Source organism: Sparus aurata, chromosome 23, assembly GCF_900880675.1.
Source record: "Sparus aurata chromosome 23, fSpaAur1.1, whole genome shotgun sequence".
Taxonomy (NCBI): domain Eukaryota; kingdom Metazoa; phylum Chordata; class Actinopteri; order Spariformes; family Sparidae; genus Sparus; species Sparus aurata.
The window spans coordinates 10,910,698-10,937,168 of record NC_044209.1 but is presented as its reverse complement, the minus strand read 5'-3'; the positions used below and the strand labels follow the sequence as shown (position 1 = coordinate 10,937,168).

At 44.1% G+C, this 26,471-nt stretch overlaps 1 protein-coding gene across 2 annotated transcripts in view; it reads left to right on the top strand.

Moving 5' to 3' along the window:
- The window catches only part of grin2aa (glutamate receptor, ionotropic, N-methyl D-aspartate 2A, a), a 160,043-nt gene extending 133,800 nt beyond the window's left edge, over window positions 1–26,243 (top strand). Inside the window, exons 9-14 of one of the 2 annotated variants that reach the window (XM_030407437.1) lie at window positions 39–268; window positions 7,438–7,598; window positions 11,658–11,747; window positions 14,097–14,194; window positions 18,132–18,370; window positions 20,233–26,243. In XM_030407437.1, coding sequence (XP_030263297.1) covers window positions 39–268; window positions 7,438–7,598; window positions 11,658–11,747; window positions 14,097–14,194; window positions 18,132–18,370; window positions 20,233–22,194 — 2,780 coding nt within the window. In that variant the 3' untranslated portion in view covers window positions 22,195–26,243. The remainder of the gene's footprint in view (window positions 1–38; window positions 269–7,437; window positions 7,599–11,657; window positions 11,748–14,096; window positions 14,195–18,131; window positions 18,371–20,232) is intronic. The other variant, XM_030407438.1, reaches the window with a different exon arrangement.
- The last annotated feature ends 228 nt before the right edge of the window (window positions 26,244–26,471 follow it).

The window sequence follows — 26,471 nt, the reverse complement described above, 5'->3', positions numbered from 1 at the left end:
AAACTGTCCGACACCCTCGCTTCCGCCCTCTCTCTCAGACCCCCACGGACCTTCCTTCACCATGGGCAAGGCCGTGTGGCTGCTGTGGGGTCTCGTCTTCAACAACTCTGTGCCGGTGCAGAACCCGAAAGGAACCACCAGTAAGTTCATAGTGTCTGTGTGGGCCTTCTTCGCTGTCATCTTCCTGGCCTCCTACACTGCCAACCTGGCCGCCTTCATGATCCAGGAGGAGTTCGTCGACCAAGTCACCGGTCTCTCCGACAACAAGGTAAAATGGGAGGGGAAGTTCGCCGGTTTGGCTGGCTGGCTGGATGGTGGTTTGGATTGGATTGGATTGGATTGGACTGGGGCAATGTGGTTTGCAACAGTAGTCAACACAACCAGAACACATCATCCTGAAATAATACAATTAATAGTGACATAATACATGTGACATACAGGTGGTTGACATGAAAACAGTACGGCGAGAAATAATAATAACGCTGAAAGATTGCATCACTTATTGGTTTAATGTGGAAGCAACTAGTCCTACAGTCTGTTAAGGAACCCAACAGCTGATGGAAAAAATTATCTCAAATATCCGTTTTATTCGGCCTTCCTGGGGAAAGTGTGCCTCCTCCCTGATGGCAGGAGTCAGAACTCAGCATGGAGAGGGTTGATGAAGCTCTGCCACATTTGCCTTTGCCCTCAGAGAGGCTCGGACTTGATAAACAAGGCCAAGCTCATTCAAGTTAGTGCCAGTGATTTTTTTTGGCAGGGTTTCCTAGCCTATTTTTGCTAACCGTGCCGAGGTTACCAAAACCACCCAAGATCATTGCAATAGTCTGAACTGACACATTAAAAGATAAAATAAAGCTGTTTGCTTGTGATAACCCGCCCTGAAGTGAGCATCTTAACACTGGGAATATTATATTGTTGGATAACCATGATAACACTTGCATACACTTAATACGCTCCTTTATTGCAAATGTATTCCATTAATAATATTTTCCCTACTTTCAAAGCTCTAGTCACCCTTCACTTTTTTTCCTGGCAGGATCCATCAACCTTTATGTGCTCCCCAAAGGCTCAAACTTCCGAGTTTTAAAGCCGTAAATCCAACTTGTTATAAATACGCAGCACATGTGGACGCTGAATTAAAACTAGCTTTTTTTGGTGACTTCTAGAAACCAATTAGGGCAGATCTGCATTTTCTTGCAACAATAATTAGAATCAAAATGTCTGCATGACACCAGTTAATATCTAGCCTCCAATTAGGTAATTCAAGTGTTCACTGCATGTAATTACTCGCCAGGAGCGTCTGGCAGATAACAGGAGCGCAGAAAATCCATTAAGATCAATTACAAATTGGGAATTCCTTCAACATTTGGATCAACGATGCAAGGATTTGGGTTTTTTGGGGGATTGGAATGCTTCAACCATTCAGAGTAGGCGTGTAAATTGTGGGGATATGGATGACAGGAAATGTTTTATTTGAGGTGAAATATCCCACACACATCCACACATTCTTTTTCCTCTGCAAAATGTGGTTGTCAAACTAAAATTGAACATTTTCCGTACCCCCGTAGATATCTAATAGAAACAGAGCTCTGGTGGTTCCGCCAGGATTTTTGATCGAGGAGACCAAGAGCAAGATCAAGGAGAGCACCGCTGCATGTGACTTTAGATGATTTCACAGGTGCAGCTGTGATAATATGCACTGACATGCAAGAATTCAAAGTAAACAGGTGAGAAGCAAAGTGATAGTAGAGAAGGTGGTCCGTCAAGTAGGAGGGTAAGACAGGCTGAATGATTAAAGGAAAAAGTCGAGCCGAATATAGAGAAATCGGAAACGGGAGGCAAGACAAAGGGATAGAGAGCTGCTGAGGAGAGAGAGACGGATGTATTGGGACGTGCTCCAGAGGAGAGAGCATTTGAGACTGATGTAGAGAGTTTTGACAACATGCAGAAGGAGAGAGGGGGGGAGGAGCGGGATAAGGGGTAACGCAACTGGCAGGAGGGCGACTGAGGAATAGCGAGAGGCCAAGACGCACAAGATGGTACAAGACATCAAGCGGACAGATATGGGCCAGGCTGACGGCTGAGGTAGGGAGAAGGGAACGGCACCAGGAGGGAGAGAGTAGAAGAGATACGGAAAGACAGAGAGGGTCAGGGAAGAAAGGAACCAGACAAAAAGGGTAAGCGGCCGTTCAGACAGATATGCTGAGCGAGGTCGGACACCGAGCCATCTGTGACCAGGAACATCACGAAGAAAATTCTACATTGAGATATGAAAGGGACAGAGAGGCTTTGAAACAAACACAGCGCAGAAGCCACGGACTAGCTCAGTCACTCACTCACATGTTAGGAAACAGTTTCCCAGCAGGCCTAGGGGCGCCACGGCCATTGGAGTTGTGCTTCTTATCATGTGTGTCGCAATCTTTTATTTTTCATTAAATCTGGCAAAAATGTCCGCTTTTATTCAAGGATGAGCCGATCAGAAGTTTGCGGTTGACGATCGAATTCACTGTGACCTCACAATGTGTCTGTAGCTCACGAACCAATACACCGATTTTGACAAAACTACACACTTGTGTCTGATAAGATAAAGCGATGACATATTATATCCAAGTTCAGTGTGACATCATTCCTTACTCGGGAACAGAAGGGGAATTTGGTTGGACGCTGATCTTGTGTGCCCATCTTGAAACTGTGGTGATTGTATAGATCTTTTATGTTTTTGTTTTTTTTTTCTTTCTGGGTTGAAGATGTGTGTGAAGCATCCGTATTTGAAAGTTTGAAGCTTCTATTTCTGTTTTTTCCCCATTAGTTTTGTCAGCATTGAGCCTCAGGTGATTGTTGTTGTACCATGTGGCAAAGCTCTCTCTCTCAGTCCTCTGTTCTCCTGTGTAAAAATAGTCTGAAGGCAGCATGTCTCTCACTGGAAGTTGTTCCTTTGAATACTCCCCATACCTTTTATTAAATTCTGTGCGGGACAGACATGGGTGTTAACTGTAACTTGGTTGGCGGGGGCATACAGCTGTGAGGCAGTAATTCTAGTCTCGTCTTTAATGAAGAGGGCCTAATGAATGTCTACTGAGCTGTGGGCAACTGTCTCCCAAACAGGCTTTTCATGCACAAGTGGGTGTCAGTCAACAGGTCTGTGGTGGTTTGGGCTGTAAGGAAATAGGGGTTTGTCTTTACAACGCTGGCTTATTTGTCTCTGCTTGCTGAAGAGGACACGCTGAACAGACTAGCTGATAGCAGATCGTGTTTTGTAGTTCACAGAGTTTCGAAATCAAATCTCAAGTGCTGTGCTGTTGTCGTAGAGTTTTGTCGTAGTGAGACAAAAACAGCTGTACATGGGTTTTGGGGTAGCCATTAGCTTACAGGAGATGAGAAAAACAAAGTTGTTATATCCGAAGATGGGAATGCAGTAGATCAAGCCCAGACTTGCTTGCTCGGGAAAACTTTGATAATTCCCGATGGCTTGGCAAGCTGAGTGGCCAGGAGCGTCAGTGTTAAAGAGAGAACAACGCAGGGCAGCATAATTTCCCCAGCAATTCTCAGAGAAAGCAAGGCACACTTAAAGGGATGGTATACACTGTGAAATTACAAATAACATGAGCAGGGGACGTGTCTGGTGTTTGAACAAGGGGAACAAAAAAAAAAAATACTGGTAGAGCGTCATATCGACCTTTCCCGAGTTGATTTAATGTTTAAAAGAACCTTATCGTGCTAGTTAGGAAAGCAAAAGATGCATGGAAATAATCTAAAAAATAAAACCAGTGTACTACTTTATGACAGAAGTAGGAGCTTAATTGTGATAAAGATATTCCGGTCAGAGCTCTGAGAAACCGCCAGTTGCTGAACACCTTCGAAAGTGCACAAAAAATGATACATGAATATTTCATCCTGTTGCCTCATTTATGAACGTGTAAATGACTAATTCGCTTTTAATCATTTTTTATGTTTTCTTAACTGAACGTAAAGGATAGGTTATTGGCGCCAACTGCAAACATGGAAATAATTCAACAAACCACTCACAGTATAAGTGGTCTGTTGTGAATGGAGTGAGATTTAAGTATCACCCCAGTCCACCCCTGCAGTAGGTTTCTCTGTCTGTTGGAGTTTTACTGCTGACAGAATTGAAAAGGATGATTTAGAATATTTCATCACTCAGCAGATTCAGACTGCACAATATCAACCTGATAGAAAGCCCTTTGAGACAGACACAGTTCATCAGGAACGAATATCTGCATTTGGGCTCGACAATTGATCGTTTTATCTGGTGCGGTGTATCATACTGGACGACAACTGACACAACACAAGGAAAGGTCCCCACCAATTTTCCTGCTGTCCATTTTTATATAGACTAGAGGCAGCCAGGATCCAAGACACTGGTCCGGATACAGCGGTTTGAACAATGAACGTTTCAGGGGTGCACTTCAAACTGAGGGTTATGCGAACTCTCTGACATTTTCTTTATAACAAGTGTGCAACAACATCAATCAGTTTGCTGACCTCTTGGCTGATAACTAGCTAGCGAGCTGATGTTACATCGTTATTGCTGATTTGTGCATGACAGTCCCGCATTTTGATGCGTTTCATATGTCCGCCGAAATTTAACTGAAGACAAACGGCGAATGGTGTTGTGATAATACTGAGATCGCCACAGTCACACGAGAGAGGTCCCAATAGCTGAAGACGGCATTTTGCAATATCCGGTTGTAATTAAAAATCGACATCGGTCAAATGATGATGTACGGCAGTCTTGAAGAGTCGTCTCATATCATAGGGGAGGATTTCAAGCAGTACACCTTGAATGTCTTTTCTGAGGGGCAAAGGGAGCACTCAAAAAACAAGAGGCAGGGATACAAAAAAAAAAGGAGGTGGGATTGGGCCTTAGTCTATAAAAGAAATGGATCGCCGGTTAACCTTCCTTTCCCCCCGAGTGACCATGTCCCCTCGGCAGTGATAGCAAGGTTTATAAGGGAACCAATATAGAGGCTGATGGTTTTGTGTTATCCATTACATTGTGTAATCAACGTTTACTTTATAAAGACACACTGACGCAGAAAACGTTTGTATTGCCAGTAAAGCAATAGAAAGTTGAGAGAAAAAGTCTACAGTCTGATTGACGAGTCAGCCCTTCCTACTGACACGACAATAATAATAATGATGATAATAATGATGCTAATAATACAAACATAGGGATTGTCAGGGGACCCTGCTATATGAGAGGTACAGTAGAGATGTAGAGACAGAGTGGCATATGAGAGAGATGGTTAGGCAGACAGGAAACTAGAGTCTAGAGACCCTAATACACACACGTACACATACAAAAGGGAGTCCTTTGCTTATATAACAGCAGAACTTGCATAATAAGGAGATAGTGCAGTGAACGGTAGAAGAGCAGAACAAAGGAGGGAGAAGAGCAACAGAAGAGATATGGGACAAAACAAGAGCGGAGAGCGGAGCGACTTGACAACCACAAAGACTTCAGTAAACTCATTTATATAAACGTGCTTAATTTATGTGTTCAAATTGCCAAAATATATTACATAAAGTATATATTTGATTTAATAAGTTGAAACATGTCATAACAATTTCTATAGAAAAAAAATCTGTTTCAATCATCTGTACACAAAATCTCTCCATCTACTCATTTCGCTAATACTGTGAGAGTGCATTGCTCCCGCCTTATGGCCACGTGCTGTGGCAGGGAGTGTAAGAGCTCTCATCGCCACCTGTCTGAACCAGGGATCCTCCTCTGCCTCTGCTCTTTCATTTTCTCATCATCACTGCATCAAGCTTTCATACATAGCAGCTGCTGCGGTTCTCAACAGCTCTTCACTGGTAATTATCCAGCAAGAGCAGCGCGCTTGCCTTCCCAGTCTGCATTTCCACGCACAGTCGGCCCCGGATCAGCGCCCCGCTCACCCCACCCCTCTCATTCTCGCCCATCTCTGAACCTGGGCGCTTCTGCTCCACCTTGAAAGAGCCACAGAGGAGGGAAAGAGGAGGGAAAAAGGAGAGAAACAACAGGAAGGGACCGTGTGAGGGAGTGAGCGCCTCCTCAGGGCTACAGCTTGTGATGCTGACACACACGCAGCGTGACATCACCGCTAACGCATGCACTCGCGCAAAACACACGGCAGAGTCTGACAAACGTGCCCGCTTTCTGACCTGCTTACACAATAGAGATGCACATGCATGCAGGCAGATACGCGGTAGGAATGTATGTCTATAAATATTTACACATGTATTAAATTGGCGCATGTCATATGAATTTGTGAGGCAAAACAGACATGTGCATGTATGGGGAGGTCACGGAATATTATTTTACAGACCAGTTTTAATAATACTATACACACACACACACACACACACACACACACACCACACACAATGTTGTTAGAGTGGAGCTCCTAATACACACTTCTAATTGATAGGCTTCATGTTTCTGGCACTGAGGGGCAGATGTGCTTGAGGCTAGGTTGTTACCCAAGCTTCAAGCACACCACTACAAAACCCTTGACCGGTACACTGACTAGATGATACCTGAGAGAGACATAGTGGGAGGACGAGAGAGGCAGAGTAAAATGATGGATGAAAGGATTTTTAAAAGGAAAAAAAAAAAAAAAATGATTCAGTTTCGAGAGAAAGGAAGTGGCCTCTCATCCGCTGATCTCATAAAGGCCTCTTTATGTTCAATTTTGTTAACTGTCAGCTGATTGGATTTCTTGACAACACCTCAGGCAGAAAAGAATAGCCCCTCATCAGACCTCCTGACGTGTTTCAACCCATACATTGATTTCTGATCTAAAACATGTTTGATTGCCCACAGGCTTACAGGCTTAGTAAATCAGATATAATAAATACATATTTTATATAACTGGGGAAAGCGGGACCTATAAAGGAAGGGAGCTTAAAAATGCATGTGAAGGCATTTAGAGTAGAAGAGAATGTGGAACAGAATGTAAATCTGATCACTCATGCTGGTTAAGGTTGGCGTGGATGGCACAGAAAAGGGTTGCATACATTTTTCAATCCTGAATGGTTGCTGCTGTGTTTTGCAATTCCCACACTACCAAACACGAGTCGAGCCTTTGTATTCCCAGAATTTATCGCTGGAAGGAGGTCGAACCAAATGGACTCACTTGTGTTTATAGGACTCATCGGACAGAAAAACTACAGCCACTGAGCGTTTAGGTGTTCGCACACCTGAAACTGCTATTAGACAGGTGAAGCTGACGCGGGATACGTAGCCATGCATTAGCACACTTATTTGGAATTTTTCTTTGGGAAGTACAACTCAATACTGACATAGGACACAGGATTTACAGCTGCAGTGATTTTGATGCAGATTCACGTCGTGGCCCCTGCTGTCTTTTCACTTTGCCTGTTTCCTCTCTATTTCATCCCTCCTTGTCTCCTCTCTCTTCTCCTCATCAGTTTCAGAACCCGTACGCATACTCGCCTCCGTTCCGCTTTGGGACGGTTCCGAACGGATCCACGGAGAGGAACATCAGGAGGAACTACCCCGCCATGCACCAGTACATGACGAAATATCATCAAACTGGAGTCGTGGATGCACTTGTCCAGCTCAAAACGGGGTAACTGATCTGAGATCAAATACTGTTTCGCTAATGCCAAATGTTTGCTTGTCAGCCTCGGAAAACACTAAAGCGTGTGCGTTTGTTTGTGTGCCTACGTATTGATGTGTTTGTGTGCGTGTGGCTGTAAGTGTACAGTAGATGCTGTAACATGTGTGAGTTTGTGTGTCTGTGTGTGTGTGTGTGACAGCTCCTCTGAGACCGGGGATGAATGGGCTTCCTCATTGGGAGCAGCAGGAGCTATTTTTAACGCTGGCCTCTCTAATGGGACTGCTGGTGGTGTGTTATGGAAGGAATGGAACGACGATAAAGGATTTGAGAGAGAAAATAACAAATTCAAGCGCTGCTCAGTCTGCAGGTCGACCTTTCACAGGCACGGCAGGCATGCAAAATCAGATTTCCGATAATCCAAAAATAAGAGAGACAACTCGGTGCAGGAGGAATTGCATCACGTCGGAGCCGCACGTACAGCAGGGATTCTCACGCTCGCACTGATCAAAGCTGCTCATCAAAGTGCAGGCAATCTGACTCTCCGGAGCACAAACCCACACTGAGAGATGATTGTCAACGGGTCAATTTGACCTTGAAGTGACGGGACATCCTGTTAAAACCTGCCTTCATCTTTCAGAATAATAGCAGCATATTTTAAAAATTCTGATGATAAAAATGTACAAATGATAAAAAGACAAATCAGTAAAATAGTAAAAAACCTTACAAATAAATTACAGGTGAACCACCTGAAACAAGTACAACCATCAGTGAAATAAGATGAAAAAATAAAAATAATCATTCGATTGCCATTCGCTACCTAAAGAGGAGCAATATATTCAAAAGCTGACTATTATGTGCAGACATTAACTTTGCAGAAGACACGACCCTGACATTCAGTGTGACTTGCAGACTTGACTCTCAGAACGTGTTTTGCGCTCTCTCCAATCTTTTGTCGTCAATGTGCTTCCGCGGAATGTGTTGGTGTGTAAAGAGAGGGCGGAGGGCTTCGCACAAAGCTAACCAAGGACGGATAGAGAGTGTGGAGCGGTTTGAAAGGGACGTTGGATGGACGGAAGAGGTAAAGACGCTAAGACAGTGAAAAGAAGAGGAAGGAGGAGAGGGAGAGGGGTGACGCACATCACACCATCACATGGGAAAAAAAGACGAGGGGGCTGGGGCAGGGGAGGGAGGCAAGGGCAACATATGTGATTGGAGGATATGAAGGAGACTGGAGAAGAAGAAAGTGGTAATGGAATGAAAAATGGAGGGCAACGGAGAAAGGAAACAGGGGAAATTGAGGGTAAGAGCATAAAGGGGAATGGAAACAGAGATGGAGGAACGGGACGTGGAGGAATGGAGGGAAACGAGTGGAAGGAATCTGATGTAAAGGACAAAAGGTTGACGAGGTGCTACATGTTATTTCTGATTGGTTAATGGCTATGGGGTGGGATCCAATCAGGAATCATCTGCTTGAAGGACAAGAAACCTCATAGAGAGGGGGGGAGCGGGGAATAGAATACACACACACATTAAATATGAGGATATAATTCATGATTCATGATTTTCATGCAGTTATGTCTCTCAGCTCATTCTCTCTCATCCATAAGTCATAAGTGAACTGGATGTAAACACGTAAAGACAGCTTAAACCACTCCAGCATCTATAATTCTCTCAGTGGCTCTGGCCTGTGTTGTTGTGTTAACGTAAAGCAGAGTCGTAAGAACGCGCGCCCACTCTCACGTAGATACTGCCGTAAAGTAATACTGCTGCACACGCACAAGTAAAGCGCTTAGAAATACGTTAAAACACACACGCTCACGTGCATCCGTGCGCACACACAGCCGGCTGCAGGTGTGTGCAGGCAGTAATACCCTCATTGATAATTCTATTCGGTGGTATTAGCAGATGAGCAGCGCTGCAGCGTTCAGCTGTTCGAGGCTCGATGGCTGGATTAGCTGTGATCACACATAATGCTGACAGGCTTTACACGCAAAATCTGTTACAGCGACGAGAACCAAGACGGCACAGGGGAGCTGAATTGATTTGATTACATTTCAGGACCTAAATTGCTCACAATTCCAGCAGAGTTGAGTTTTTTTTTTTTTTTTTTTTTCGTAAGTGTATGAGCAATAACATTAAATTGTCGCAACTGTATCCGTTACAAAAATATTGCATAATGCCAACAGGCTTCGGTGGCCAGACTGGCACGAGTCGAAACGCAAGAGCCTCTTTATTCATTTTCAATGAGATCATTGTGCTGGCGCAGCAGGGATCCCCATACAAAGGGCTCTGGCAAAAACAATACATGCAAATACACGCAAAAAAAGCACACTGGAGGTAGAATGCCTTGTGTGATGTGACACTGTACACATTATACATGCAAACAAACAGGAGCAGAGCTGTTACTGTTAGCTCACAGGATTCCACACCAACAGTCTTGGCCTTTCATGAATCTTCACGTAGTGTTTGCACTCCATTTTTCTCCCTGGTATCTTGTGGCCACACCAATGCAAGTTGAGAAAAAAAAAGCAGCTTTGAATGATATTTCCACATTTAGGTTTTTTTGCTCGGTGACCTCATAGATTTTTTTGTAAATATGTGCTTCTCAATTTGATGCCAGCAACGTCTTTTGAACAAAGTTGACAGGACAGGAGCGACAAAAGACCGAGAATGTCATGGAATGCTCCAAAAGCACCTGTTTGGAACATTCCACAGGTAAACAGGTTCACTGGTGACAGGTGATAGTAACATGATTGGGCATGAAAGGGGCATCCTCGAAAGGCTCAGTCGTCCACAAGAAAGAGTAGGGCGAGGTTCATATAGGGCGTTACTCCATGGGCTCAGAAACATCCCACGTAAGCACACAAATTATTTGTGAAAGAAACATTTTTATTTACTTTTTTCTGCAGCGTCCAGACTCTTAAGTTATGTTTTATTTGGCAGTTCAACTGACAGGTTATGTTTTCTACTGAAGAGTTTCCCAGCAGTGGTGTAAAATAGGATTTAGAGTCACACCGAACGGTCATTTATACATTTTCCATTCAAAGGTATAGATGGAAAGTGGCAAGAAAATCTGTGCTGCTACATTTCATTCACCCAAATAAAGGTGTGACGGATCGTGATGGCTGAACCTCACTCCAGGCTATTACAGCCACAGTATGTCTGGCTGGCGTTTTACAAACACGCGCGGACAAAATCCGCGCTCACGTGTGCACGATTGCACACATGCTGAAGTGTGCGCACACCCAAGCACACGCGCGCGCCCGGTTTCCCGTCATGTTTGGACACACAGCCTGCGTGTGGATGGAGCCAGTGCTGGGTTAAGCTAATTACACAGCTGAACTATCGGCTGTGAGCCTCCGTTAGAGGGCTGGATCTGACATTCAGCAAATGCCAGCCAGTCACTGCGCTATTAGCAGGGCTCTCTATGTGTGTGTGTGTGTGTGTGTGTGTGTGCGTGTGTGTACGGGAGAGAGAGTGTGTGTACGGGCACTGACAGAGTGAGAGAGCAGCGGTAAGTGATGGCATCGGTTACATTGAAAATGTCAATCTGAGTCTGGGATATTTTCGTCTGTACGTTCCACTTCGCAACCTGCTTATTTGTGTGTGTGTGTGTGTGTGTGTGTGTGTGTGTGTGTGTGTGCGTGCGTGTGCATGGACAGGAGGTAAAAAGAGTGAGAGACAAAGAGAGAGTGAGAGAGAGACAGTGTAAATGTTTGTGTCTGTCTCAAGTTTGTTTAGGTTGTCCATGTGCCTCCAAGGTCCTATCAGCGGTGAAGCGTGCCGTATTGAACCGCAGCCACTCCCCCACTGTGTCCTCTGTGTGTTTGGTTACGCTCGGATTGAAGTCCTATTGAAGATGATTGAACACTTTAGAATTGACCCGCGAGCAACACATTTCTGAAAAATAAGTCCCCGCTCTCCTGCTCTTCTGTCCTCTCCTGTGCACCCCTCGCTCACTCTCTTTAAAAAACGTATTAAAACCCCTCATGCTGTGTCTTCACACCCTCCGTCTATCTGTCCTCTTCTGTCTCTTCCCTCCGTCCTTTTTCTCTCCTCTTTTTGCAGTAAACTCGACGCCTTCATCTATGATGCTGCAGTGTTGAACTACATGGCCGGCAGAGATGAGGGATGTAAGCTGGTGACCATTGGCAGCGGGTAACTAACGCCTTAAGTCTTTTAAAAAAAAAAGACACTTTTAAGTGGGGAGTCTCCTCGCTTCATGGTCTGATCCTGCCGTAATTTGGTGCAGGGCATTGTTTAAAGAGTTCTGCAAATGTTTGTTTATAGGTGTAATGCACAGACGCATGAAAACACAACCCAGATGGATTCTGAAATAGCGTGTTTACTGAGTTCCGTGCAACATTTACTCTCTTTCCTGGTGAGAGTTAGACGAGAAGATGCGACTACCTTCGCATCTGTACAGTAAACATGAAGCTTCCAACAGCAGTCAGCTAACTTACTCTAACTCTAGAGTTCACAAATTAACAGGTTGTATCTGGTTTGATTGAAAGAAACGATCTGCTTTTTAAAGGTGCAATATGTAAGAATCGGCCACCTCCCGAATAAATGTGGGACAACATATCACCACTAACTGTGGGTGCTGTTAGCTATTTAGCTCAGTGAGCCATGCAGCTCGTGGTTCTGTTAGCTGACTCTGACCGGAAGCTGGGACTTGGGGGAAGTGTTGGTGTTGTTTACAGCGCTAGCGAAGGAACTTTGGAGCTCCAGGAGGAGGGATTTTCAAGCCTGGGATGGGGCGACCCAGCGAGGACCATAATGGGCGCCACAACCAGAACCGGGCAGGCAAGCAACGGAACTTGGCTCTGCAAGAACCAACATTCGTACATATTGCACCTTTAAGTGCAAACTCTTTCCTAGTTTGGTCCTGTTGCACTGAAGCCAGCTGCGACTGAAGTCACTGGGTCAAGGTACCGATGACTTGGAGTGTCAGAGAGCAGTTTTGTGGTGCCGACCACATTACGTTCGACTGATATTCAGATTCATTGAATAAATATTATGTTATTGTTTAAACATGAAGACATTGTTATTTTGATCACAAACAGGTGCTCTTGGATAACTTCAGGTGGACTTCATCACGTGAGGGGCTCTTTGCTCGGGTGAAATTTAGGCTGGATGTTCATCAGGGTCGATGTCAACGGGGGCTTATGCTGCATTCCACTCCACTGAGATCTTGGAAAAATTACGCCCACCGACATTGAAAAGTGCAATGTGACAGTCATCTAAGTCAAAATTCGGAGCAGTACATTCAAAAAGTAAAAAAGATCCTCAAAGCCTGCCTTTTTAAGTGCCCTAACCTGATAAATCAGATATGCCATACAAACACCAATTTGACGCAGGTGTCCATGTTATCGACTCTCGGTAATATTGACTTCCGACTTGCAATGGATTGCAGCATAACACACCCTAGATTATATGATACTAATCACACAAGTGGAAGGTGTTTCCCTATCAATGTGCAATCCTTTTGGTCAAAAACAAGGAAGTGATGTATCACAGTGAAGAAAGACGGACCAAGAAATTAAGAAGAGCTGGAGAGATCAGAGCAGGGGTGAACTGTTTGCAAAGGAGCGTTTTATATTTCATCCATGCAATGAGCCCTTCATGACGCGGAATACATACATTATTGTTTATTTAATGGGAATACATTTGATTAGACACCTAAAAGACATTCAGTGTATAATGATTTTAATGATTATTACTGCATGAAAAAGAGATTTTTTAAGTCAAAGGTACACAAATGTCCGTATGTACATTGAAAGTATCATTGGTCATGTCAGCCGTTGTTCCTTTCCATACTGGCTGCAAGAGAGATCCATTTCTAAAGCGGTTTTCGATGTCACTGTTGGGGTACAAAATCCTCAGTCTACGATCTGAGTTCAGTTGTCGATAATATGAGACTTCACTAGTTTGAGTCCCTCTTTGTGTCTCTTTTGCTAAACTGCGGTGGCACCATGGTTACGCAAAGAGGGTTTTTTTGTTTGTTTTGTTTTGTACTAAAAAGTAACTAACACCGCAAGATACATATTTGATCAGTCTAGACTGCTGAGGCCTTATATGGCTCGGGGTGTTTGTCCTCCATCTCTTACGTTGCTTTCAGAAGGGATCTCTTTTCGGTCAGTGTGGCGGGGAGGAGCGATGAAGGAGGCCAGCACTGTTTCGATGTACATGCAGCATGGGGCATGTCAGTTCTGATTTAAGATAGACCTGACACCTCCCCCTTTTAGGCCAGAGACCACGACTTTATTTCTGAACTGACTGTACATCTGCATCCTAAATATCCACTCCTCCACTTCATGACATTTATATGCGATCGTTATGCATGAGGCTTCTCCTTAAAGATATTTGTATTCACAGTGACGCCATCTGGAGAAATAAAAGGCAAAAAAAAAAAAAAAAAAAGATCTGTTTAAAGGTTAAAATGTGTATTTTTCTGTGTGTGTGTGTGTCTGCGCGTGTGTGTCATTTGGACGTGCTTGTGCTCAGGTACATCTTTGCGACCACCGGCTACGGCATCGCTCTGCAGAAAGGCTCCTACTGGAAGCGACAGGTGGACCTGGCCATCCTGGCCATCATCGGAGACGGTGAGGAACACACTCGCACAAGCGCCCATCGCACACAGATCCCAAGCGCAAGACTCTTTCCGAGAAGGCAAAAGGTTACGTCGTTCCTTGCCAGCGTTGAGATTCATACACACACACACACACACACACACACACATCTCTGCCTTGTCTGCTGACAGCACAAAGGGAAAGCAACGGAGTATAAATAGTCCTTTGATGTTATTCTGGACACAAAAGGCTGCTCTAAACAGAGGGCAGAGTGTGTAAGTTATTCTAATATATTCTTCTCTGCAGCACCAGATCTGTGTGTGTGTGTGTGTGTGTGTGTGTGTTGGTGTGTGTATACGCATTACTCCGAATCACCACATTCCTTTATTACAGTACCTCAGAAGTTCTTACATAAACAGTTTCCCCACCGCAAAACAGAAGGGAAAGCAAGACGGCTCGAGCTTCCAGTGACAGATTCATTTACATTTTACATCGGGAGCCGTTCTGCTGATGCAAGCCGTTCACAGCCACTCACATTAAGTGCACTGAAGTTGATTAAATGAACATTGGTGTCATAATAATCCCCGCGAAACTGAATCTTATCAGGGCTGCAGAGCATGCAGACCACGCTCCATTATATTTCACGGCCGGGTGGTATTCGACAAAAATCAGACTGTGTTTTTGTTTTGCTTTTGTTTCCCGTCTCCCTATATTAAGCTCATTGAGTCTTGTAGTTTTGTTTTTTTTTGTTTTTTTTAACAAAGTCATTCACAGAGGGTGTTTAACAATCTGTACTACCTTTGCACTACGCCCGTAAATGCAGTGTTAGAGAAAAGGGTGAAAGAGATGACGGGATGAGAGATGGCAAGGGGGGAAAGAGATAAAAGTAGTGCAAAGAGAGTGTGACAGAGGAAGAGAGAGAGAGGAAACAGACGGGGGGAGGAAGTGATGAAAGGGGCGGAAAAAGGGTAGACAGTGAATGTGTGTGATGGCCACAGAGAGGGCGAAGAGAGGACGAGGCAGGGAGCGCGAGAGGAGAGGACGACAAGGAGGGAGTGTGTGTCAGGTAAAGAGAAAGAGAAAGAGGGAGTGAGGGGAGGGCAGGCCCTTGATAGATGACAGTGACTCCATGTCCCGGCAGATGCTACTTGATCAGATAGACACAATGTGGGTAGAGAGCAGACGGCTTTTCACGGACAGGGAGAGAAGACGGAGGGAAGATATGTTCAGGGAGGAGCGGAGGAGGCTGAAGAAGGAACAGACAGACAGACACAAAACAGCTTGTCATAGACATGGCTGAGCCAGACAAAGGTCACATTTCCTCTTTTTTTCTTTTCAACCACGGCAGTTCAGGTGCTGGTTCGGAGTGCCAGTGTCTACCCTGGAATCAGTTTTGGCCAGGAGAAGTGGTTTCCAAAGTAGGTCTTTGCTGGTCTAGAACAAAGAAGCGCTCATGTCATAGTCGGGGTTATCATGACCAACTAAAACCACTTATGACTGTAAAGGATCGTAGTCGCCAACTCCAAACCAGCACTAGTGACAGCCAGGAACCAGCACTTGGTTTGCCTTGGTCAAAAAGGGGGTAAGCTTTAATTCGGACACATTAAACAGTCCGAGTCAATTCGAAAAGTGTCATGAGATGACTTCTGTCGTGAAACGGCGCTATAGAAATAAGGACTGATTGATTGATTGATTGTTTGATTGATTATTTGATTGATTGATACAGAAATGGGAGTATTCGATTGTCATGTCCTGTTGTTGCAGTCCCTGTTGCCAAATATATGGAAATGGACAAAGTGCAACCTCTTTTTTCTCGCTTTCTGTTTAATTCTAGTGTCGTAGAGCAAAGTCCAGATCAAATGTGTCCGTCTTAGTACAGCGGCAGTGGTAGGACTTCATACATTTTTGACTTGTAATCTGTCAGACCTATAAATCATCAAGCCAGGATGAAGGAGTATTTCAGCTCTACTGTTTATGAGTTAAAGTTATTCAGCGTGCGGACAAGCACTCTGCAGGAAACTTTAAATGAATATCCTGAGCTGGGATGGATTACATTCAGGGTAGACTTTCTAAAACGTTATGCTACTGCACTCACATCTTAAAGAAATGTTTTTTTTATGGGTTTTTTTTTTTTTTTTTTTGCTTCAAACTCAAATGCTTTCAAAAGCCCCGAAAGTGTAGATGAAACTTGTAGATACTTGTGTTCCTGTGTTCTGGGTGACTGGCCACCAGACTATTGCTTGAGCCGTCTGACTGCTGAAAAGAGAACAAAATTTGAATTTCAGCAACACTTCCCCCTGGAGTCAGAGCAACAGTGCAGGCAGTCACAGCCAACCCTCAGCTTTTCCCTTGAATGCACTTGGTCAAAAAAAAAAAAAAAAAAAAAGACCTGTTGATGCCCAAAGATTTCATGTATCTTCAATCTCTATTGTTGCCAATTCCAATGCATGTTGTCACGTCGTATTCAAAAGATATGGTAAATACGTCTATTAGTGTATTGGCAATTCAAAGCAGATTCTCATTAATTGTCCTAACAGGTTAATTATGTCTTAGTGAGACTGCACCCTCAAGCTCAACACCACCATGATATTTGTCTTTCCTCACAAGCAGCCTTAGTTATCCAGCCCTGAATGACACAGATTGGATTAGCCACGCGCCAAATGTCACAGAGGAAGCTAGAGGGGTGGGGGTGGGGGGGTCTGAGGGAAGGGAACACAGAGTGAGGAATGAGAAGAGATAGGGTCTTTGTTGCTCTCTACCTTTCTTTCATTAACACTAAAGAGACAATCTCTTCACCCTATCAGACGACAATGAGGGCCATGGAAGCCCCGCAGATGGCGATGCCCAAAGAAATGTATTTTTTATTAAGACCAGCTCCCCGAAACACCACAGCGTTAAATTCATGTATTAGCAATCAACCTTAGTAGGTTACATTTGGATATTTTTTAAACTAAATTCCCCCAGATATTCATGAAAATGTAGCCAATGCATGACAAATCTTAAAGTTGCAATATGTGAGGGATTTTAGGACAAAACATTAAAAAATGAACTTAAGTTATCAACAGAATGGGATAACAGTTTTGATAGTGTTACGGATATATCTACTAACGTTAGCATGCTTACCAGCTAGCCCCGGGCCTGAAAACCACTTTCTCCTAGCAGTCCAAAGCTCCATGGAAGTACAGCTAGCTGCAGGGCTAACTGTAGTTAGAGTCATGGATGTATAAATGAAATATAAATAGCAGCAGTTAGCAGTTATTCTGATTGTATGCAAATTCAAGAAGGACAATTCGCACATATTGAGCCTTTGCAACAGTCATTATTCAATCAAAAAACATTGTGTTGTGAATTAGAACACTGTGGCACTACTTAAATACTTTCTTTGTCGATGATGGCAGCATTGACCACTATTTGATTTGAAGCTCCCATATTGTGAAATGGTATTATAAAGCAGGTCTATATCCTGTAGAAGTACTTAGTATCGAAAACTCGAAATCCACCGAGAAATGCCCACAGCCTGTATTCAGAAACTGTGCCTTCAAATGAGGTCACAACTGTACAGTCATGCCCCCCAGAAACAGCTGTGGTTGCCAAAGCGCTGACAGAGCTGAAGCAGAAATACGGTGGGAGTGGTGCCTGCTCAGGTTTGCGGGAGCTGACCAATCAAAGCAGGGAGAATGGCCTTAGAGACGGAGCGTTGAGACAGAGGGTGAATAGACGCGCTGCAGTAATGGGGAATGTGAGAAAAATCATGTGTTTTCTGAACATTAAAGAGTGCAAACATTCGCTAGATGGCAACCAAAATAAAATAAGTAATTTTAAAATTGGCATAATATGAGACCTTTGAAAACAATTTCAGGGATGTTTTACATACATGCATATCTTACATTTCGGGGAACAAACTTATGGCATATTTTGCCTGCAGTGAGCTGTTCAGTAAAGGATTTGAGTCTCTCTGTGTCCTTTTCAGGTGAAATGGAGGAACTCGAAGCCCAGTGGCTGACAGGAATTTGCCACAACGAGAAGAATGAGGTGATGTCCAGTCAGCTGGATATCGACAACATGGCTGGAGTCTTCTACATGCTGGCCACTGCCATGGGGCTCTCCCTCATCACCTTCGTCTCTGAGCATCTCTTCTACTGGAGGCTCAGATACTGCTTTACTGGTGTCTGCACGGGCAAGCCGGGTCTTCTTTTCTCCATCAGTCGGGTAAGGACCAGTTTGTGTGTTTGACGTGCGTGTCTGGGTGTGCAGGCGTGTTTTACAGGCATTCTTTAGCCTGTTTTGTGATTTGGGAGAACACAGCCCTGCTCCAGATTTGCGCAGAATGAATTTTTTAAGACACAGTTTGCAACAACAGTCTTAAATTTGGCCCAGTAGCTCGCAGAATCAGGCCACAGAGTGTGTGCACATGTGAGTATGTGGCTGTGTGGATATCTGGGCCTGGGGTGGTCCGACTGGGTTCAAGTGGTCGTGTCCAAGGCTTTAAGGTGAAACAAAGCATTGCAAGCATACTGGGGGCTAATGCAGCATTATTGGGGTCAGACAGGCCTGTCTTAGTTCTATTTTCTATCAGTGAAAGAAGAGAGCAGAGCAGAGCGAGCACGCACACACACATGCAGAGAAAGAGCGATACCTCTAAAGTAAGGAACTGAGTGAAACAAGGGAGAAGGAGGGAGGGCTGCACAAAGGAGGATGATAGGGGAGGAGGGGGACGGGAGGCGGGGGAGATCACAAGGCAGCCCTGAATATCGACAAAAATAGATACTAATTTGCAGCATGTTTTTGGGTGAAATCACGGCAAACCCACGCTAAATCAATCTATTCTCTCTCATTCTGTTAAAAGGTCAGCGTTCTCCCTCGTTTTGTGTGAGAGCTGAAGACGTGGACGTGCATCCCTAAAAGCACTGCAGTGTCTCTGCACTATTTTTGAGGCAGAGTGTGACTCTGTTTTTCAAAGTTAACAGAGGGGGTTAGCGAGGAGAGAAAAACTTTTACAGAAGATAAAGTGAGGTTCAAGAGAAGGATGTTATTTCAAAGCCTTTCACAGGAGCAATTAAGGGCAGAAGACGTCCTTAATGGGGAATCTTGTGTTGATGAAAAGGACTTTGATCCTTTGTTCGTTAATGCGATAGATACTTTTTCAGGCATTAGATTGACAGCTGTTGTTTGGCTGTAGCTCCACATAAAATGTGTTTTTCTTCACCTTCCTCGCAGTTATACTGATGGCAATTTCACCACTTTACTTATGATCCCTCTCACAGATGTATCACCCCTGGAGCGCTGCTGAGGGAGGCTTGGGGCATAGAGTTATGAGAGAGATTGTAAAAACTCCTGTAACAATTTCTCATATTTTCACGGCATTGTTGATTGAGGTTTTTTATTTTGTGGAGGAATTCTACCAAATATAAGACACAAGGCATTTTTTCTATGTGCTCCTTAAAAATACTGGTATTTCATTGGGTTATGATGGGCAGATGTTCGTGCTGGTAAATGGGCTTGTGAGTGTGTTTAGCCTGGTTGGAATATTTTTTAAGCAATATTCTGACTGATTGTGTTGTCCTGGTGTGTTTATGATGAATTCTGAATCCTTTGTACTGAAGAATGTTCTAAATTATTGTGTTGTTTTGACTGCACTGTCCTCTTAAACCAATCATTCAGGGTTGTTTAGATGATTCATATCTTGCACCAAACACATTTCTATCTTAACTGAAGGTTGCTGTTTGATTGTCTTTGTGAATTGCACAACATGTCTGTTTTAGGGAAAATGAAAGAAAGCTCGATTTAATGCTGTCTCAAGTTCGTGTTAATGGGGATAAAAGACCTTGTTGGCTGCACTACTACCAATTTAATACATTACAATAAAATATACACAGCACAAATATGTTTGGCCAGAGTGGATAAGTAATCATTATTCTGTTTGTCTCTCTCCATTTCTCTCCCAATCCCCTTTAATGTTTGATTCCATTTCATCTTTCACTCCCTCCAACTCCCCACTCCCCTCATTTTTTATTTGCATTTCCCTCATCCCCTCCTCCATTCCACTGGTTTATCCATCTGTCTCCATACAGGGAATCTGGAGTTGCATCCATGGAGTACATATTGACATGAAGAAAAAGACAGATCTGGACTTCAGCCCCCAAGACAAAATGCTTAAGCTCATTAAGTCAGCTAAACAGATGACCAACATGTCTAACCTAAGCGGCTCCCGCATGAACTCCCCCAAACGCGAGTTCATGCACTCAGCTGGCCCCATGATCATGGACATGATGGCAGAGAAGGGCAACTTCATCTATGCTGACAACCGAAGCTACGCTCCCAAAGATATGATCTACGGGGACACTGGTGACCTGCAGTCTTACCTTGCTAACCGCCACAAAGACCACCTTAACAACTACATCTTCCAAGGTGGCCAACATCCTCTGACTCTGAATGATGCCAATCCTAACACAGTCGAGGTGGCGGTGAATGCTGACTCGGTCCAGACCAATGCCAAGCCACCCCGGACCCTGTGGAAGAAGTCAGTGGACACACTCCGTTCTGTGCCACCTGGGCCTCCTCCTATGCCTGACATGCTAATGCCAGACCCACGAATGTCGATGAAGACACAGCGCTACCTCCCTGAGGATGCAGCCCACTCCGACATCTCCGACTGTTCCAGCAGGGCACCCTCCTACAAGGACCCAGAAAACAACAAGCACCTGAAGCCCAAGGACAACTTAAAAAAAAGATCGGTGACGTCAAAATACCCAAGGGATTGCAGTGAGGTGGAACTGTCCTACTTAAAGACTAAGCAGGTCACCGGAGGAACCAACCAAACCGGGAGAGGAGGAGGAGGAGAGAAAATCTACACCATTGACTCAGACCGAGAGCTGAGCCTGCACTCAGACCCTGTTCACTACCGCGAAAGTCGAGGCCTTGCTGCAGATGATTTGGATTACCCCGAGATCTACTCCGACCACAGTGACAACTATCGGAAGTGTGAGCAGCCCATCATTCATCTGAACTCCTCTCCTTTGCATCACACCGACTCAGATCTTCTGCCAGACCCGACTTACTCTAAACACTACAGCCTGAAAGAGAAAAACCTGTCCCCACATGAATCCATTGATCGCTACAAACAGACGCACTGCCGTTCCTGCTTGTCCAAAGTGGCCTCTAGCTACCCACCGGGAGGGCCATACACTGCTACCGTATCCGCTCCCTCAACTTCTGCCACACGCTCACCGTATAATCGGTGTGAAGCATGCCTCCACCAAGCCAACCTGTATGATATTACTGAGGACCAGCTCCTTGCAGACCCCTTGGTCAGTCCCACCCTGCACCACCAACAGCAGCAGCAACCAGACGAAATGTTTGGTCTGTATTGGCCACAGACAGATGGGCCACATGTCCAAAAGAGAAACCGCTTGAGGCTGAGTCGCCAGCACTCCTTTGACAACATCATGCTAGAAAAGCCCAAGGATGTAGACCTGGGCCGACCGGCGCGCAGCGTCAGCCTCAAGGAGAAGGACCGCTTCCTGGACTCCGCATCTGACTCGCACTATGCGAACCTCTTCGGCATGCGTCCCTATTCCGGCAGACTGTTTGGTACCGGCTCCAAATCAATGCTGTTCAACCACAACCTGGAGGAGAGCAAGAGGAGCAAGTCCCTGTACCCGGCCCATGGCTCGGATAATCCTTTCCTCAGCCATTCGCTGAGGGATGACACCAGCAGCAGACTGGTCCATGGGCGTAGCTCCTCTGATATTTACAAACAGCTGGCAGTGGCCTCACCTGCAGCGGTCCTCGGAGCGCCCCCCATCAAAACACGCAATGATGCGAACAATCTCCGCTCATCTGTCAAATCCACCACTTCATACTGCTCACGGGATGGGCGGATAGCCAATGACATGTACAATAAAGAGCATGTGATGCCTTACTCAGTCAATAAGACTAGTGCATACCCGGCCCCACGAGGTGTCCTAAACTCAGCCCAGTTCAGCAATAGACGGGTGTATAAAAAAATCCCCAGTCTGGAGTCAGATGTTTAGTTTAAGAAATAATGTGTTCTCTCCTCTTTACTCCTCTCTGGGTTTGTATTATAATTTATCAACTATGTTATCCACCAAGGGATGCCATAGCCACACTACTTTTTTCTTCTTCTCTTCGACATTGTAATCCAAAAGAACTCGTGCCCTCTTGGGTATGATGGTACTACTACTACTCTCTTTGCAGATGATATCATCATATTTGTCCATTCTCTGCCATGTACCAATGAGTTGGCTGCATGGCTGGCACGTTGCCGTAAGGTATCCTGGTGGAAAAGGGAGGGGAATCAGTAACCCCTTAGGTGTTACAAAGGGGTATGAAGTGGCATAGTCCCATTAGTGGGGCAGAGAAGGCCTAAGTTGCAGTAAAGGAGGACTCTTACAAGCATTGTTAAAAAAAGAGGTTTATTTGTTTGAGGGTGTGGTGAGAAGGAGTGGAGAAATTAAATGAGAAGGGAATTAAAGGGACAGAGAGAGGAGATAACCTCTCTTTCAACCCCTTCTCCTTTTTCCTTTCCACCTCCACTGTCAGGCTCGGGAGTTGTTAGTTGAAGAGAACAGGACTGACAGGGAGACCAGATGGGCACGTTTGATGTCACGGCCAGACATGAAGGCGTCCCAGGAGGGCAGAGGCGTCACAGTGAGCTAGTCCAACGGTCTGCTGCTTGTTACTCTGACAAATATGGCCACCGAGACACCTGGCAGTGCAAGAGGAGAGAGAGGGAGGAAGGAGATGAGAGGCTAAATGGCAACAGAGTGGAGCCTCTAGTACTTATGGGCAGTTAGGTATTGTCTGCATGGTAAAAACCTTGTAAAGACATGATAGTGATAAGAAGCTGAGAGTAATGTAGGTGCTATCAATGAATAATGTTTACAGACTGACAGATAAAAAAAAGACTGACAAAAATGACTGATGGAAAAGGACAGACAAGCAGGGACAACCTGAGGCAATTGAAGGGCATTTCATTTGTGACGCTGCACATAGAAAAATAATTGCAAAGTATTGCTTTTTTATTCTATTAAACTATAAGATTTATTAGGGATTCTGGCATCCGGATCCCCCTATGTAGGATTTTAGTGTTTGCTTATTTGGTAGTACAATAGCCATTAGTTTTAAAGACCTCTCCCACATTTGCTTTTGAAAAAAGCATAGCTTTCTGAAAATTACCATCAAGAGTAGTAGATTATTTTGCATGTGTTGATTTTTTTCAGTGTCGGAGAAGACAAAAATACACACAAATACACTCTCAGACACATATTTTACATGTTTTTTGAAAAGGGACTATGTCTTGCCAGATATGTCGGATGGATACTTGTACAATCGAACCTTTACCCTTGAACCTTTGTGCTTAGTAAATCAGTGTCATGCTGTGGCTCTCGCAGCTAAAGAGCAAGGAAATGTTGGAAGGGAAGAGAGCAAAGAGGGGATAAACAAGGGAGAAAAGGATGAAATGACAATTGTGTCCACTGCCACCTTGTCTGAGGGGCTGGATGCTGATGTGTTTTTGCCTTTTGACCTCCCTGCCACTGAGAAACAGGGTATTAGCTATAAAAAAAAAAACCTGAAGATTCCTTCCTTCTTTCCTCCTTTCTTGTTCCTCCCTTCCTCCATCAACATGACACATCACTAGAGTGTTGGATAACTATAGAACTACTTCACCTTATTAGTTTTCAGTTTATTGTGAATTGAACTGTGGTTGTTTGGTTGGTACAGCAGTAGCAGTGCTACACAGTGTCTGACCACTGCAGCTGGGGATTGGGTTAACCATTATTGATCATCAGCTACTGTTGATCCGTAATCAACCAGGGCACTTGAGGATCTGAAGACTACTTGAAGATGGATCCCTTGTTTACCTTCATCGTGTTGTTTGGGTGCGAAGGGGGTGGGTGGGGCAAGATGAAAAGGGACGGAGCCGAAGGCTCAACTGTCATGTGCTCATCAATCATGTGTCCATCTTAGTGTGGAGTAAGTTGTGTGTGTGCATGGCAGAATTTGGGTAAGCTTGAAGTCTTAACCAGAATATTTGGTTCCTAATCTGATTGTTTATGCATCTGTTTGTTTTATTTGTTTGTTTGTTCTTTTTTATAACACTTAGCAGAAAAAGACTTGCACATGCACATTCTTCCTTGTTACATGCGTGCCCACAAAAAAAACACTTTTTTGTAGCGTCAATGCTGTACAAATTGTACAGTCAAAAGAAAAATCATGTATCCATCTTTACTGACTGATTGATTTGCTTGATTGATTGGATTCACAAAGCCAAATTGTATCAAATAAAATACCTCAGGATGATTCTGTGCGTTTTGGGGGAGCTTCAACCGTAGCAACAGAACACAGAGATTTCTTTTGTAGAAAAAAAAAAGAAAAAGAAAAAAAAAACAAAAAACAAAGTAAAACGAACAACACGATTTATAGTGGCCGCAATGCAGAATCAAACTCTTCTCCTTATGATGTTTACCAGTCCTAGGTCTTCCAGTTCGGCTCTTTGCCCGAGCTAATGCAACCCAAGTAAAGAGAAAAGAAGAGGAAGAGAAGGAGGGAAAGGAGGGATGACGGTAAAGGGGCTTAGATCGTTTCGCTCAGTGAGGAGTGCATTGTGTGCAGCTGCGCTCCTTGCCAAACTGAGCACCCTTAAAAGAACGGAGGACGTTGCTTAAACGTCCAAAATCTGAAAAAGCCTCATATGGAATACTCTCTCTCTTTCCTCTCCATGGTTTTTAACGACAGTCGACTGCATTAGCCACTGTGTTTCAATTGAAGCTCCATCTTTAACAACCACGGTCATATCGCCCTTTTGTACTCTTGGAATACTGCGGTGAACCTCTCCTCGCTCCCCAATCAGCTTACCCGATGTTGACCGACAAGCAACATTTGTCTTCTTTTGCATCTTTATCTGCATATTTATATTATTATTATTATCATATTTATCTTTCACATGCTGCTTGTGTGAGCTGACAAGTGAACAATATGCACATGTAAAAAAATATCAGACAGCACCCTCGCATTTTACGAACTCATGACGATTTGTTCTATTTGTTCGACTTTTTGCAGAACTGTCATGTAAACTGATGCTGTTTTATGTTCAGACACACACACGCACACGAAAACACACACTCAGACACACCCTTGTGATGACAACCCTGCTCTTTTTAATGACAAAAATGTATTTTAATTACATTTAATGATAAATAATGAGGTGATGGCATGCAACCCCAGATGTAACAATTTTAATGTTTTATGTTTTCTTTTTCTGTTAGTTCTTTTTGTTATGATGTTATGATCACTAATGCGTTGTAACCAGGTGTGAGTATATACATATTTGAGAGAAAAAAAAAAAACAACAAACTCCTATGTTTAACACGATGAAGATGCTGCTGCTTGTTTTGGGGGAGAAGGCGAGAACCTGACCCTTGTGCAAACTTCCCATTTTTCGCTGACGGGCCGTTATCAGGCTGTGTTTTTGGCCTGATATGGGGTTGCGGGTCGGGGGTTGGTCAGGGCTTGGTTTGGTATGGCGGGGGACATCCTTGCTCTTCCTCCAATGGCAGGTGAGAATTACTGTATCACCAGCTCTGCTTCTCTCTTCCCTCTCCTTCATGTGTAGTCAGGACTTCAACTGTAAAGAAGATGAAAAGAAAAAAAAAGCAACCCTCTACTTTGAGTCTGCTGTCCCTCCAAAGATACGAGACCTCTTTCTTTATGGTTTGCTGTAAGAATAGAGCTTTTTTTTTAAAACTAATACTTCCTCAAAGACTTTTAAGGAACTATTTTGAATATATTTAGAAACGACACCTGTATACATCGCTTGTAAATTCATACTGGAATACATCATCATGGAGAATTATAAATGATAAAGAGTAAAAACAATATTTTTTGTGTGAATTTCACAGGAGCTTTTCTGTACAGTGGCACTGTTTCTCTCTCTCTCTCTCTCTCTCTCTCTGTCTCTCTCTCTCTCTCTTTTCTCTCTCTCTCTCTCTTTCTATCTTCCTCTATCTCTCTCTCCCTCTCTCTGTAGAGCGACTAGAATAAAACTTCACCATTCACAAGGTTTGCTGTCCTGTCAAAATTTACAGTACACACACACATACACACAAACCAGGCTCCGTGTCTGCCTCTTCTTATATGAAAGTAACTGCTTCTGTCAGTTGATGCTGACGGATTATTTCACAGGAAATGAGAAAGGAAAAAAAAAAGCGGCAGCTGATTCTCCATTGACTGCATTTATTTTTGGCGGCTGAAGATATTGCCTTTACCTTTGTGTCTCTGTTCAAGGATC